This window comes from Colletes gigas, unplaced genomic scaffold (assembly GCF_013123115.1).
Source record: "Colletes gigas isolate AHSC1104 unplaced genomic scaffold, ASM1312311v1 Colletes_gigas_Sc00001, whole genome shotgun sequence".
Classification (NCBI taxonomy): domain Eukaryota; kingdom Metazoa; phylum Arthropoda; class Insecta; order Hymenoptera; family Colletidae; genus Colletes; species Colletes gigas.
In genome coordinates this window covers 5,383,051-5,396,655 of record NW_025106630.1, presented here as the reverse complement: position 1 = coordinate 5,396,655, position 13,605 = coordinate 5,383,051, and the positions used below count along the sequence as shown (strand labels likewise).

At 42.5% G+C, this 13,605-nt stretch overlaps 1 protein-coding gene across 1 annotated transcript in view; it reads left to right on the top strand.

Moving 5' to 3' along the window:
- LOC122405499 (glutamate receptor ionotropic, kainate 2-like) overlaps positions 1 to 13,605 on the top strand; it is a 130,739-nt gene that overhangs the window by 104,367 nt on the left and 12,767 nt on the right. The window contains exons 9-12 of the mRNA XM_043410301.1: positions 5,380 to 5,481; positions 5,826 to 5,927; positions 7,349 to 7,552; positions 11,136 to 11,339. Coding sequence (XP_043266236.1) covers positions 5,380 to 5,481; positions 5,826 to 5,927; positions 7,349 to 7,552; positions 11,136 to 11,339 — 612 coding nt within the window. The remainder of the gene's footprint in view (positions 1 to 5,379; positions 5,482 to 5,825; positions 5,928 to 7,348; positions 7,553 to 11,135; positions 11,340 to 13,605) is intronic.

Here is a 13,605-nt window from a genome sequence, read left to right as displayed (position 1 = left end):
GTGGCTTAACTCCGGCAAATGGAATTATGGGAACGTCGAACGCCCGGGCAGGTTTTCGACAATGTCTCTCGCGCGATACAGTGACCATTCTTGTAATGAAAGACATTTAAAGAACGTACAGATATCTGCTCATGTCAAATTTCACCTCAACGAAAGATGAACACGCCAACTATGGTATCATTATTTCTACGATATAGTAATTGAATAACTAGTTTTCAAAATACACATAGAAAACGGTATAAATTATAATAGTTTGTATATTAATGAAAAAGAAAATGAGGTGCCCTTTGAGATGTTTGTTTCAAGTTGATACTGTAGTTAGTTCCGTAGAAAACAATTATTTACGAAAAAGTATACACATTTAAATTCATTTTCAATCAAATAAACAATTTACAATCCAGTGTTGTCGCACACGAGTAGTATAATCAATAGGAATTGCTAAAACTTCTTTGGGTGCATAGAGTCAAAGTAAATTTAATAATAAACATAGAAGATAGCATAAATAATAATAGTTGATGTAGTCATCGGATAGGGCATGAAATGCCCTTTAAAATGAGCGTTCGAACAAGTCGATAGCTTTATTAGTTCCGGAGATATAGCGATTTTAATTTTAAGTCGATGCGGTGGCTAGTTCCGGAGATATAAGGGTCCGAAGCGTTTGTTTACATTCTTACTACGGCCTTGTCAAGGACGTTGTCCGGCACGTGACTCGGAGAAACTAGGTCACTCGGTCGCGAGTCACGTGCGAGACAAAGAGGTCCGGCGCGACGCGTCAGACGGAGACAGAGATAGTCGAATTACAAAAATTACACCTTTACATAAATTACGATATCTCCAAAACGGAAAGTCCGATCGACAAAATTCAAAAACCATTTTAAAGGGGAGGCTTTGCTGCTTCCAGTAGTATCTCAATCATGCAGAAAACATGAGTGGTCTCAGAACTGCACGCGTCTAAAGTTTCACAATTTTAATACGCCTTATTGAACTGTTTCTTTTTAAATATTATTACCTGTAACTAAATTATTCGGATAGTTTCATTCTACCAAATGTTTTCGACGTTCCTAACTATGATTATTTCGTGAAATTTCGTTTACTTTGATAGTTTGAAATACTTATGTGAAAAGGAAATAAATTAATACAGATTCTTAAAGTATTGTAGTTCATCGGTATATCTAAGAAATATTAAAAAGGGCCAAAATTGACAATATTCGACAATGACAGTACCTCAATTAAGGAAAGAACTGTATGTATGTAAAGTTTAACTGTTTTAAGACAGTTGGAACTGAAGATTCTTTCCTTTCATCTTTCCTACATATTTCCCATTTATAAATTTTGCCCGGAATGCTTTCCCCATAAAAATATAAATTGTTCAACCGGTTAAATGACTAAGCAAGGCATACTACATATTTTTCTCAGAAAACAGACCATAAGAATAGAACTGAATATTGAAGAATTCAGTGTACGAGTACTACAAGAAAAGTCGTAGAGTTAAATGGCGTTAAAATAACGTGCGTTAAAAATTCTAAACGAAATTTAAAAAACGATCATTTGACCGATAGAAACAGTATATTTCCGTTGAAAACTCTCGACGATAAGCTCGCGCAACCCTGTTTGAAAATATTCCACTCATCCTGGGCCGTGGAGGGAAACTTGCGATCGCGTCTCCGGCGAGTAACTGTCAGATGCAGAAGCCGTGAAACTTTCGGATCGCCTTAGAATCGCAATCTCTGAGAATTGTAGCACTCCCACCCCCGCGTCACAATCGATCGTATTCGTATTTATGAAGCCCGCGATACGGCGAGGAAGGCGCGTTCGCAATTTTATAACCGACGTCTATGCAACCCCCGTGAATCTTCCCGTATCAGCATCATCCTGGAGGACGAAACCGTTCCACGACGTAGTTATGGTAAACCGTACACGACAAATAACATTCTTCTCCCTGGGTCTCGTTATTCTTCTTTCGGTCACGCTCCATCTAACGCTGAATGCTCGGTCGTCGTAGCACTAAACGAGAAAATAAAGAGAAATCAGCGTTCCGATGACGCGTTCGTTCGACCGCCCCCAATGAGATCGGGCGTCGAATATCCGACGAGATTATTTTGTACGTCGAACGAACCAGCGGAGGAAAAAAATTCAATATCGTCCGTAAACTACCTGACTACGGTACAATGGAATCGTTCTCAGGTCGTTTCGTCTTCGTCTTTTCCCCTCTTGACGCGAAGGCATCGGTAAAAATCGAAATTTAATAATGCTGGGTAAGAGGAAATCAACTGCAATCTCGAGAATCGCCGGACTATTGTCGATTTTTACGATGCATTATTTCATGCCAATTTAAAATCCCTCGATCGATGAGTTGCGCTTCGTTTGGTTCTCGGTCACGCGACAGCGTATTTAAATATGCATTTCTAAATAAAACATTGCTCGCATAAAATGTGTATCTTTAATATTCACTGAAATTTATTTTCGTTCGTCGATGTTTTTTTTAAAGCAAAAAGGGAAGTTTATGTATTCGTTTATAGTCGACCCTATGTTCTGTAGTCTGTGTAATCGCACCAGTGTTGTCCATCCCGTAAAGTTGATTTCAAAATCAATCTTCGATCGTATCTCCCCCTTCGCTGCTCGGTTGAAACTCGCCAGCACTTATCTCTCGAAGCGAACGTTGATAAAAAAAAGAGTCAATCTCGCTTTACGCCACTCGTAAAGAGCCCTGTTTGTGGGAAGAATTGTAGGAATAAGTGGATCATCATCGCCTCGAAGCGCGTGGAGCTCGTAATGCTTTTACATCGAATTTTATTACAGCGAGCTACGGTCCCCGAACGCGCGCCTCTTGCCGGACTTCCGTTTCCCAGCGGGCGGATACGACTCTTCTGAATACTTAATTAACGCTCGCGTCGTGATTTCTTCCCCCGTTGGTGGACAACGGGCCACGGACAAAACTTGTAAATTGCAGATGCCCGTCACCGCTACGCTTCTGCCCGTTTTACTTTCATCCGTCGACGCTCGTAATTAAATTCAGCGCACCTACGAAACAAAATTTAACGTAGCATCGCTGATACGACTGATACTGACGAATACGTTTAAACGTTAAAACGAAGGATATACTATTAGAATAAAAATGACAGCATTTCAATTTAAAGTTAGACTGTTAAATTCCCATTTTATCAAAATTGAAAGGTTGTATGAGAAGTAGACCTGAGCAAGAACGTGTTGATTAATTATGAAAGATAGCAGAGTGTTTTCGATGCAGCACTGGTATTCCACGAGATTGAATACAAAAGTAATCCTCTCAGAATTACTCATTCTGGAAGTTACACTTTCGGATATCCATTGTATTTGTGTACAAAATTAATCATATTTGATCGGCGTGGCTTTGAAAATGACGCGGCAGTTCCCCAAGCATTAATGTCGCTAGTGAGTGACGCAGCAATCAAGGCATTCAGACTTTAAATAAGCACATGATTAATTACGAACGTCTGCGATAATCGTTCCAAACGCAACGTACTAATAACAAAAATTATAATATGTTGCTTACGCGAGAGCGATATTAGCAGAGAATTCGATTGTATCTTTTAGGAGCAGTATTCTTCATCCTCTAGACTGTATAATGTTAATTATAGTGCTATTCTGCGCACAACGTGCTTTCCACTCTCGAGAGACCACAGATATACGTTGAATTTAGTATCTGTATACAATGTGCTTAACGGAAACATTAACTATACCGTGATACTTGCTGAGAATGTAGAAATTCTGCTTATCCCAGCATATCGCTAACTTTAATGCACAAGAATCTGAATGAAATGTTTTAAATCTTTGATGTTCATGTTTAAAAATTGTTAACTAATCATCGACTACAATGAATTTCTCAATTTGATCCTTTACTATTCAATAAATACTCGATACTAGATACAAGTAGAAATACCTAATAATTGTCGGTCACGTTCGTCAAATCGCGTACCCCGGCAGAATTATTAATATAAATTCAGTCAAACAAGGAGGCACGTACACAAAAATGTCAACCTTATTATTTAATACTCATTATTATTAATAAAATATCGACGAACATCGACGCAAGTAGAAATACCAAATAATGGTCAGACGCGTTCGCCTCGTATACCGATAAATTGCTAAAATTGATTTCGTTTCGTGAAATATACTCTGTTATTAAACTCCTATAAACAAAATAGGAGTTCAAGTTATGTATACTTTCCACGTTAAAGATCGCTAATCCAGCACCGTGTTAATAATTTCATCTCAATAAGCGTATTAGCCAAACTAATTCCCGCCCGCTGGCCGGAAGATTTACGATCAAGAAGCCACTTTCCAGCGAAATTCCGGCGCGGGGAGAAAAAACGAGAGAACGTCGTCCAATCCTCGCGGCGCAAGTTCGAAAAAAATCTTTTCACGATCGTTGAATCATAATTGCGCATTTGCATCGCGGCCAGTGGCACCGCGATAAGAAAAACGACGACGCGGAAGAGATTAAAGAGTCGTGGCGGAGGGAGGGCGGAGCTCCTCGACGTGTTTCTGAAATTTATGCGTCCCACGATCCTCGAGGAGTCCGAGCCACGACCCCGTAAGGTCCTTCCCCGAGAGCTTCGACGGTGGTGTGCACGTTCGCAAAATATTTTCGCGAGAATGTAGAAAATCGCGGATCAACGTTGGCCGACTTTCCGCGCGGACTTTTCGCGCCGGCAGAGCCGACACGCGTAACGACTTTTTAAGCGGTGAAATTTTTAACGCGCCTCCGGGATCCCCTGATCGCGATCGGGGCGCATTATGATCCCGCGCGACCGATGAACGACGATTCGGGGATATTGCTCCCGCGAAGATACTGCAAAACTTGAACCCTCGAGATCCTCTCCCGGGGAAACTTTTAAAACGTTCGCTATTTACTCTGTTCGGACGAACGTCGTAAAACGTGGAAGCATTTTTATTCCCGACGAATTAAATCAATTTCGAGTCTTCCTCCATCTACTTTCGACATTTTTGCGAATTACCTTATTTCTTGGCTAAATATCGCAGTGTGATTTTTAAAATTGCAAATTGAAGATAAATGCGGTCCGTTCGGTATCAATGTTATCGAACATCGATTTGTTTTAAGGCGGCGACGGTTTTAACGGTTTGCTTTTTTTATGGTTCCTCGAAGTGTTCCGAAATGTTTGAAAATATTATTTTATTTTTGAAAGAGTAATAATATTAAGAAATTATGGGCGATGATCTTTTTCTAATTCAGTCGATTCAAAATTTTAATATGGTCCTGTAGATCGAGTTTTTTAAAGTGTACTAGCTATTGGTCAAAGTTTGTTGCTTTATTTACGCGGCAAAATTGCTCTTATCGCCGGAGGTAATGGAGCATTGACTCTCTTTGTGTCCTTTCAGGTCGAGATGAAAGGCATTTCCGGGCCCATAGAGTTCAAAGAAGGCCGCAGAATTCAATTCAAGCTGGACCTGCTGAAGCTGAAGCAACACTCGCTCGTCAAGGTACGTCCATAGGTTACCGAAAACGAAAGAAACTTAACCCCCCCAATGGCTTTATAAGGTCCTTTCTATACAAACGCGTACCGTAGCGAATCGAGACATTTCCCCTGCAAGGAATGCGGGTCCTATTCGTCAGAATTCTTAACTCCGCCCCCGTAACACCCACTACCGATCGAAATCTTGACGACACATTCAAATAATACATATCTAATTGTTCCATATCATTCCCTTCAATTTTAAAGTGTTGTTACATTAAAAGCCAAAATGTTTTACCATCGTTCGAAGCAGAGTACTAGCGAATAGAGGAAATCTAAAACTTTTACGGATCGTAATAATTGGATCACCAGGTCGGCGAGTGGCGTCCAGGCGTGGGCGTCAACGTGACGGACACAGCGACCTTCTTCGAGCCAGGATCCGCGAACGTCACTCTTCTCGTCATTACGATACTGGTGAGTCTCTTATCGAGCATGACAAGCGTTATGGATATTTCGCCTAGAGCCGCGTATTTCTTCCGTCGACGCGGAATCATCGATATATATGAACGTAATCGCCGAAAGGCGTCGCGTTTTATGCATTAATTCTCTTCCAACCGAACCGTCGAGCCCGATCGAGCTCGATCAAAGTCAGCTTTAACGGCGAAACGCGCGTAAAGGCGAAGCAACGGCGGGGAAAAATTTAACGAAACCTCGACACTGACGATACGGTGCCGGATTCGGTCGCTGATCAAAAATTGAAGAACCAGCCTCGATGACTGCGAAGCGTATCAAAGGGAACCAGTAATCTCGGACACACGAATCATCTCCACCTCCGATTTCATCGTCCTTTCGTAGACTAGCAGGCTACTATTGCTACGTATAAAATATTAAAAGCAACCAGTCTGTAATTTTAAAGATACGAGTACAATCATACACTTTGCAGTACTCTGTGACATCAGTCACATATTTCGTTTTCTACTATTTCTTGAAGTCCATTGAAAATTCGAGATTAATGTTCGTAGTACGTCTTGCAAGGAACGTAAATTGGTGTCTTTGAAATTTTCCGATGTAACACGCCAAGTATTTTGCACGAAGCAACCAGTAATCTACTCGCAAACGGTAGTTTGGAATCAGAGTGGGAGTGGTTGTGCGCTTATCTTGTAAGACGCCTCGGCCCGATACGCAGATTCGAGACTGAAGCACCAGATCGAAGAAGAACATTTCCGGTCTACGTCGTAAAGTAATAAACAGCGATTGCATCTACCAATGGTACGGAATCTCGTACTTTATGTCCGGTATCCGTTATACCGGCCAGTTGAATAAACATGAAGTTTAGCAGGAGATCTCCCAAGTCGATTCTTCCATTTTCTAGACGTTAAGTACTCCACGGAAATTAGTTTGGGGAGCGCTGAAGCGAACGATCCAAACGGCGTGCGTTCCTCCCATCGTAAAAAGCCTCCGCCTTAATTCCACGGTTCAGTAACTTCCCACCGTTTTGACTATTCGACTTCAGTTTTGTTCTTGAGCTTCATTTTAACGCTGAAACGAGACATTTATAACACAAACGTACCCAAAACTAACTCACACTTGACTCAATCAAACCTTCATTTTAATCCCTATTACCAATTTGGTAAAATGACAGTTTCAGCGAGGAATTATATTTTGTGAATGGTTCGTAACAAGACGTTACCCTGGTAGGTTGAAAAACGAAGGATTAGAAATAAAAGGCTGGAGTAAAATAGTGAAAATCGGGGAATTACGAATCCCTTCGAGCAACGAAGAACCATACGAACGAAAAGTCGACAAATTTGGGAGGATCGAGTGTAGTCGATCGTGAATCGTACAGATCTGACAGCGTGTTCCGTTCTTTGCATGGGCCCCGTGTTTACGCACAGGAAATTCCGTACGTGATGATGCACTACGAAAAAAACTACACGGGGAACGCGCGGTTTTACGGTTTTTGCGTGGACCTTCTGGAGGCGGTGGCGAGGGAGGTCGGCTTCTCTTACCGATTGGAGCTGGTACCGGACAGGAAGTACGGCGCGAAAGACCCGGAAACCGGGGAGTGGAACGGCATCGTCAGAGAACTCATGCGACATGTATGATTTGGTTTGTTTAATTTTTCTCATCTTACTTGGTTCACCCTTGCCGATCTTACATAAAACACTGATACACATGGTCTCCGTAGGTAACTATAGAAACTTGTTACACCCCTTTGCTGATTTCTTTAGTCTCGTTTCATTAGATTTATTTACTCGTTATCCTTTGATACAATTATATCGTACGTACAGAACTGTGTTTAACAACCACAGGCGTCGAAAGCTTTGAGCGGTAATTCTTCGTGCCTAAGATAAATAAATTTTATCTTCTCGTCTTAAAGTCTGATAAAAATTTTATTTGTTTGAAAAATGTTGAGTGTAATCTTTTCCTGTGAAGAAAACTTTTATTCTCTGCACGTAGAATAGCCCTTAAAGGATCGCCCACCTGTAGGCGAACAGCCTGTATGTACGATCGTTAGCAAATCATTTTATACTTATTTATAGCCTTGAACACGAACGCACCTTATGTTAGTAGGTTAACATAGAGGATTTTTACACTGTGCAATTTAATGTTCTAATGTACTGTGCACTCTTAGTACCCGATTCGATGTAATGAGAAACGGGTGGAGATCGTAGCTCAGATAGTAGAGAGTGTCTGAAAGTCTCTGCACGGACAATTTCCGCTTTAACCCTCGATCGAATGTACGGATAAAATATTCTAAACATCGTCCGATCGACGGTCGTTGATTTTTACGAATCTTGGCGCACGGATGGAGCGTTGAGAAATATTATACAGAGTGAAATCTATTCCAAAGTTACCTCGACGCGAGAGTATCGACGACGTCGTTCTCCATTTCGAGATTTCTGCTCCGTTTTCTGATCCGTGTCCCTCAGGTGTCGATCTCATCAACATGTGGGACGAGCCAGGAAAATGGGGGCGGACAGAAACAGGAAGGAACAGAAAGGTTTTCCGCGTTTCATCCAAGACTCGTCGATAAGGCTGCCTGGCGGATTTTATTTCAGACCCAGCGAGAACTTTATTTTGAAAATAAATCTGTAGAGACGACGCTCGAGTGTCTCTTTTTCAATTCCAACGTTGTTCGTTGCGCTAAATTTCATAAAAATCGAAGATCGTCGACGGTTCTCATAAATAAACGATCGTATCGTACTTCGTGCTTCGCGGGCCGTGGATAAAGTGTGCAAATTGCCAAGCTCCCGGTGAAATCCAATCAGATTCGCAGGCTTTACCACGGTCCGCTATCTCGGCCCGCCAATTGAGGGTTAAAGTTACATTGCGACACGTACGGCTCGAACTAAATAATTTTCCCAGCCACCGTTCAAAGCGTAATCTCACACGATCCCGACCGAACTCACCTCTCAGCAGCGAGACACCGCTAAATTGCCAGTTAGAAACGTGTTCAACCAGTAAACTAGAGATTGACCGCACCTTCGTTCACAAGACACCTTCACACCGGGGAGAGTACCTGGAACTGACTACACTTTTCATGGAATTTATAAAGAACACCCTTCGCCCTGTGAATTTGTAAAACTGTTCGAAGAAAAGCAACTCTTAGTCTCTCAAACTACTTTATATTTTTCTATTTCGCCAGAAGCGATTCAAACTCATCCCCTTCGAAGTTCAGGTCCCCACATAAAACGTACGAATAATTTTATTACAAAGAAGCCAAAAATGTCGAATTTTTCTACCACCTTTATACTAGTAGAATTTTTCCATTATTTCAAATTTGAACCAGACGAGAATACACGTCCAAGATAAAGGAAATATTCTGTGCGAGTGAAAACGATTTCTATCATTCGATTTTGTATTTTATAAATCTGCTTTTCGCGGAGGTCGGAGCCTGGGATGAAGTTTGAATCGATTCCCCGCGTAAAATAAATATATAACGCGGTCAGAGAATTCAGATATTGCTTTCCTTTCGAAGTTTCCGGGACCGGGGGTAAAACTTGGAAACGGCGCGCCTAAGCCCGTCACCTTCCGACACGATCGATCATCGGCCGCGCGAGTCGTGGAGTCGAAGGTAAATCACGGTAGCCGCGCGTTAATTGTCAGCGAGCGTCGGCCCGCCGCGTAACAAAGCCCATAAATCGAGCACGGATTATAGGAACGCCGATCGGGAGACGACCAAACCGACGACCGTCTCCTTTGTACCCTTCTTCCTCGGTTTAAGCATGCAATTAAATAACACGGTAACAGGGTGTCGAGAGAGAAAAACGAACACCGACTTCGAGAGCTCGCATACCATGTAATGTCTCTCTGTAATTTCAAAACTCTCCGTGTTTCACCAGTCTGGATAAATTAAAACCGTACGAAAGAAACGGCCATGGTGTTTGGACGATAACGTACGACCCTGTATGTTTCGCAACGGGAGAAAAATTATCGCAGCTTGGCTGAAATGTTTTACGACCACTGTGTTCGCCAGGCTGCATCTGATTTTTACTTTTATTTGAAAAATAATCTCTGAATTTCGCGAATGCTCTCGAAGTCTCTAAATATTCTGTTTCGACGCCCTGTATGCGTCACAATGTTCGATTACTTTTCAAACTACAGTGTTCTTAGTTAGAAAAAATTGTGTTACGAGAAGATTTACAGTCTACAAGAATTCTGTATTTACGTGAATCGTTGAGAGATCGTTACGGATAGTGTCTGATTATCGCGAGGATAGCCATCAAAGTCGAAAATTCCGTGACGCTTGCATGCTTGATCCGCGTATGTACGTTCGACGAGCGATTAACGGGAAAATTGCGATCGATCGAACTCGTTGGAAGCAACAGCGAAGTTATTTTATCAGTAACGGTCGTAGGTCGATTATCGAGACGCTTTATTAATCGCCGGCCGTTAATCTTGTCCAAAGTCAATCGACGATATCGCCAGTATTCGAGGGTCTCGCCAATCGGGGAGAATTATTAATCGTCGTACTCGACGCGACTTCTCTCTGTTCCTCTTTCTGGCACCGTGGACGTTCCCTATAACTTAGCGTGTTTAACAGGGCCTGTCGACGTCGACGATCAATTTGCAATTCTCCGGGATCCTGAAGGCTTAATGTGCGGGCACGTCTCCAATGTTCTCGGCTTCTAGCCTGAACTACTTCGTCCGATAAGTCGCTAACCGAATCAAAACGGTGTTTAACAGATATTGCGTTTATAATTCGTAACGAGTAATAAAGGTTTTTGAAAAAAAGGAAACCTCATCCCTGTAGAATCACCCAAGAGAGATCATTAGTTTTATACGAGACATTGCCGGGGCAAAGAGGGAGCGTAAAATCCAGTGAAGAATAGCATCCTAACAAGGGTCGAAGGATACTTTTAGAACAAAGGGTCAGTGGAGGAAGAAACGCGGGGAATTCGAAGCAGCAAAAACGCGAGGTGAAACGTAGGAAGAATAAGAGCGCGGTGATATAACGCGGTGTAGTAGATAAAAATACAACGTACGGAAGGGGGAACAGAGAGGAGGGGGAGAGAAAGGTAGAATGCGAGAAGACGTATTATGAGAGAGTAGACAACGATAGAAGGGAACAAAACGGGTTTCACAGCGGGAACAGGAAACGAAAAGATAGTCGGAGCTAGCGGAAAGAAGAGGAACAAGAGGACGAAAGGTAGTAGCTCCTTTTTATGGTCCCCGTAGGAGCAGCCGTACGTAATGCTGAAGAGCAGAGGGAATTTCAGCGGGAACGCACGTTACGAGGGCTTCTGCATCGATCTGCTCAAGAAGATAGCTCACATGGTGGGCTTCACCTACAGGATCGAGCTCGTGCCCGATGGCAAATACGGCGTTTACGATTACGAGACCGGAGAGTGGAACGGAATAGTCCGCCAGCTGATGGACAAGGTGAGTATGCACTCGAAAGCGTCCGTGTTCGTCGACTCGTCTCTATTTACATGCCGCAACCTCGCAAACCGTGTACTCGTCGCGATCTCGACCCCGTGGCGTAGATAAAGCGTTACACGTCGGTCTGTAAGTATACCCCGGGACACTTTGGTAGTCTAAACAGCTAACCCGAGCAGTCTCCCACGATCGACGACGAGACGAGCTCCAGGAATTCTGGGTTACCGAGTTTCCTGCAATGGAGCACCCAGGATCGACAATTCCCCCGCCCTCAGACCCGCCATTTTGAAACGGAATCGTGCATTAAACGGGAACGATAGCTACATTACGAGGACTCTGAGAAATTCCCTTTAAAGTAGAAAGGATTAATTGTACGTCTTGGTAGTCTTCTCGATGAAATTACAAAAAGTATAGATTCGATTGCGAAATCACGAGACTAAAAACGCGAGAAAGGACCTCTTTATTTTAACGAAAAAAGAGAAATATTCAGGAAGATTAGCTCTGTTGGCAGGTGAAAACGGTTGGTTTAGGATTTAGAATTCCGCTATTTTTTATTGGCCATACGGTCGAGTCAAGAGAGACTTCTAGAGTATAAGAATTGGGTATAAAATATCGTGCAACTATCGTAGGAGGAGGTGCAGGAATTATCGTGTACAGTCGGTTGAACTACCGCTGCTTCGAGATTCGCATTCCCAAGTGCAAGTTCCCGGCACCGATAACGAAGACACGGGCGTTACGAGAGATTCTAGGCGGCTTTGCAATGCAAATCAGGACTCCGTTGCGCAACTGGAGCACGTGGAAACGCGTGATGCGTTGTTCTCCTAACCGGGAGGCGCGAAACCAGCCGTGATTCGCGTAGCTTTAGCTGTCAGCCACGTTCCACGTAGCAGCTAATACGCACACGGCCGATTGATTAAGTGCAGGCTTACGTCGCACATCCCATACAGTCGGGATCGAAATACTCTAATGGTGTTAGTAAATTAGCGTTATTACCGCCTAATCGAACCTTCGGTGCCGCTCAGGGAAACCTATAAACCGCGATAGAAATATTAAACGTAGGATCAGTCGGCAATTGGAGTGCTCTCGTATCGATTTTACGTTTCAAGGAAATTCGGGAAAACGTTTCTTCATTTTGGAACATACCTAGACTCTCTTACTAATAAATTCTAGTTTATTTATGGGATCACAGATAAATAGATTGCATTTAATTTCGAACAAATAGTGTTCAATATATGTTTTCTGCAACGAAGCCTTTTTATTTGTGACGTCTGTAATGTTAGTTCTATGTACGTACACTACAAATTTCCCAATATTTGATGACATACCGGTGCTCGTTAGAAAAATAAATAGTTTTATGGAAATATGCGCAGATTACCATCGTTATTGCCTTTTGCTCGCTAGACCATAAGTTGGCCATCGTTATGCTTGTTATGCTACAGTTCGATTCTACTCTTCTATTTTGAAAAAATTGCAGTCCTCGTTATAAAATTGTTTTATACATTAATGAGGACGAAGGACTACAACGATCGAAATTCCCTTTTTTCTCTAACATCACCGACGCGTATAATTTGAATGCTAGGGTTACCAATATTCCAATAACAAAATTACCGAAGCATTTGTAATTTAATGGGGTTCCCTAATACACCCGTATCCTTTCTAGGCTTAACACGTTCGTTGCGAAGTAGATTTACGTCCTCGTCCGACGGTGGAAATAGATTTACCCCGACTACTGCGCGTTCATCGCTACCATTTTGTTGGCTTTGCGATGCAGATTCACGATCCGAGATCCACTCTTACTTCAGAACTGTGTCAAACTTAAATTCAGCAGACATCGGTCGTTTCTTAAGCAAAATACATTTTCCATCTGCTATTAATAACTGGCGAACGCTTGCAATAATAGTTCAAACCGACGATATCGAGAATCTGTGGCTTAGAACAGAAATAACAAACACTAAAGTAATTGTAATTGAAAATGCATTGGATACGAATGTAATTTGAATAAGGGATTTCGATAACGTTCGAACGCGTGTAATGAAACGCACAGAGCTTTTCTGGAAAGTATGCCAGGCGATATTAAATCACACATGACGCTCGTACGGGGATGAATTCATCATGGTGAACGAAACCACGACGCGCGACTCCGTAGTGGGTGTGTCTATGTTCCGAAGCTACTTTCGCCATAAATTCTGCGCGCTGGATTAGTATTCTGCCCGGCCGAAAGTCGAACAGTGTACTTTTCCGCGGTATACATTATGTATGAGCGCCAGGC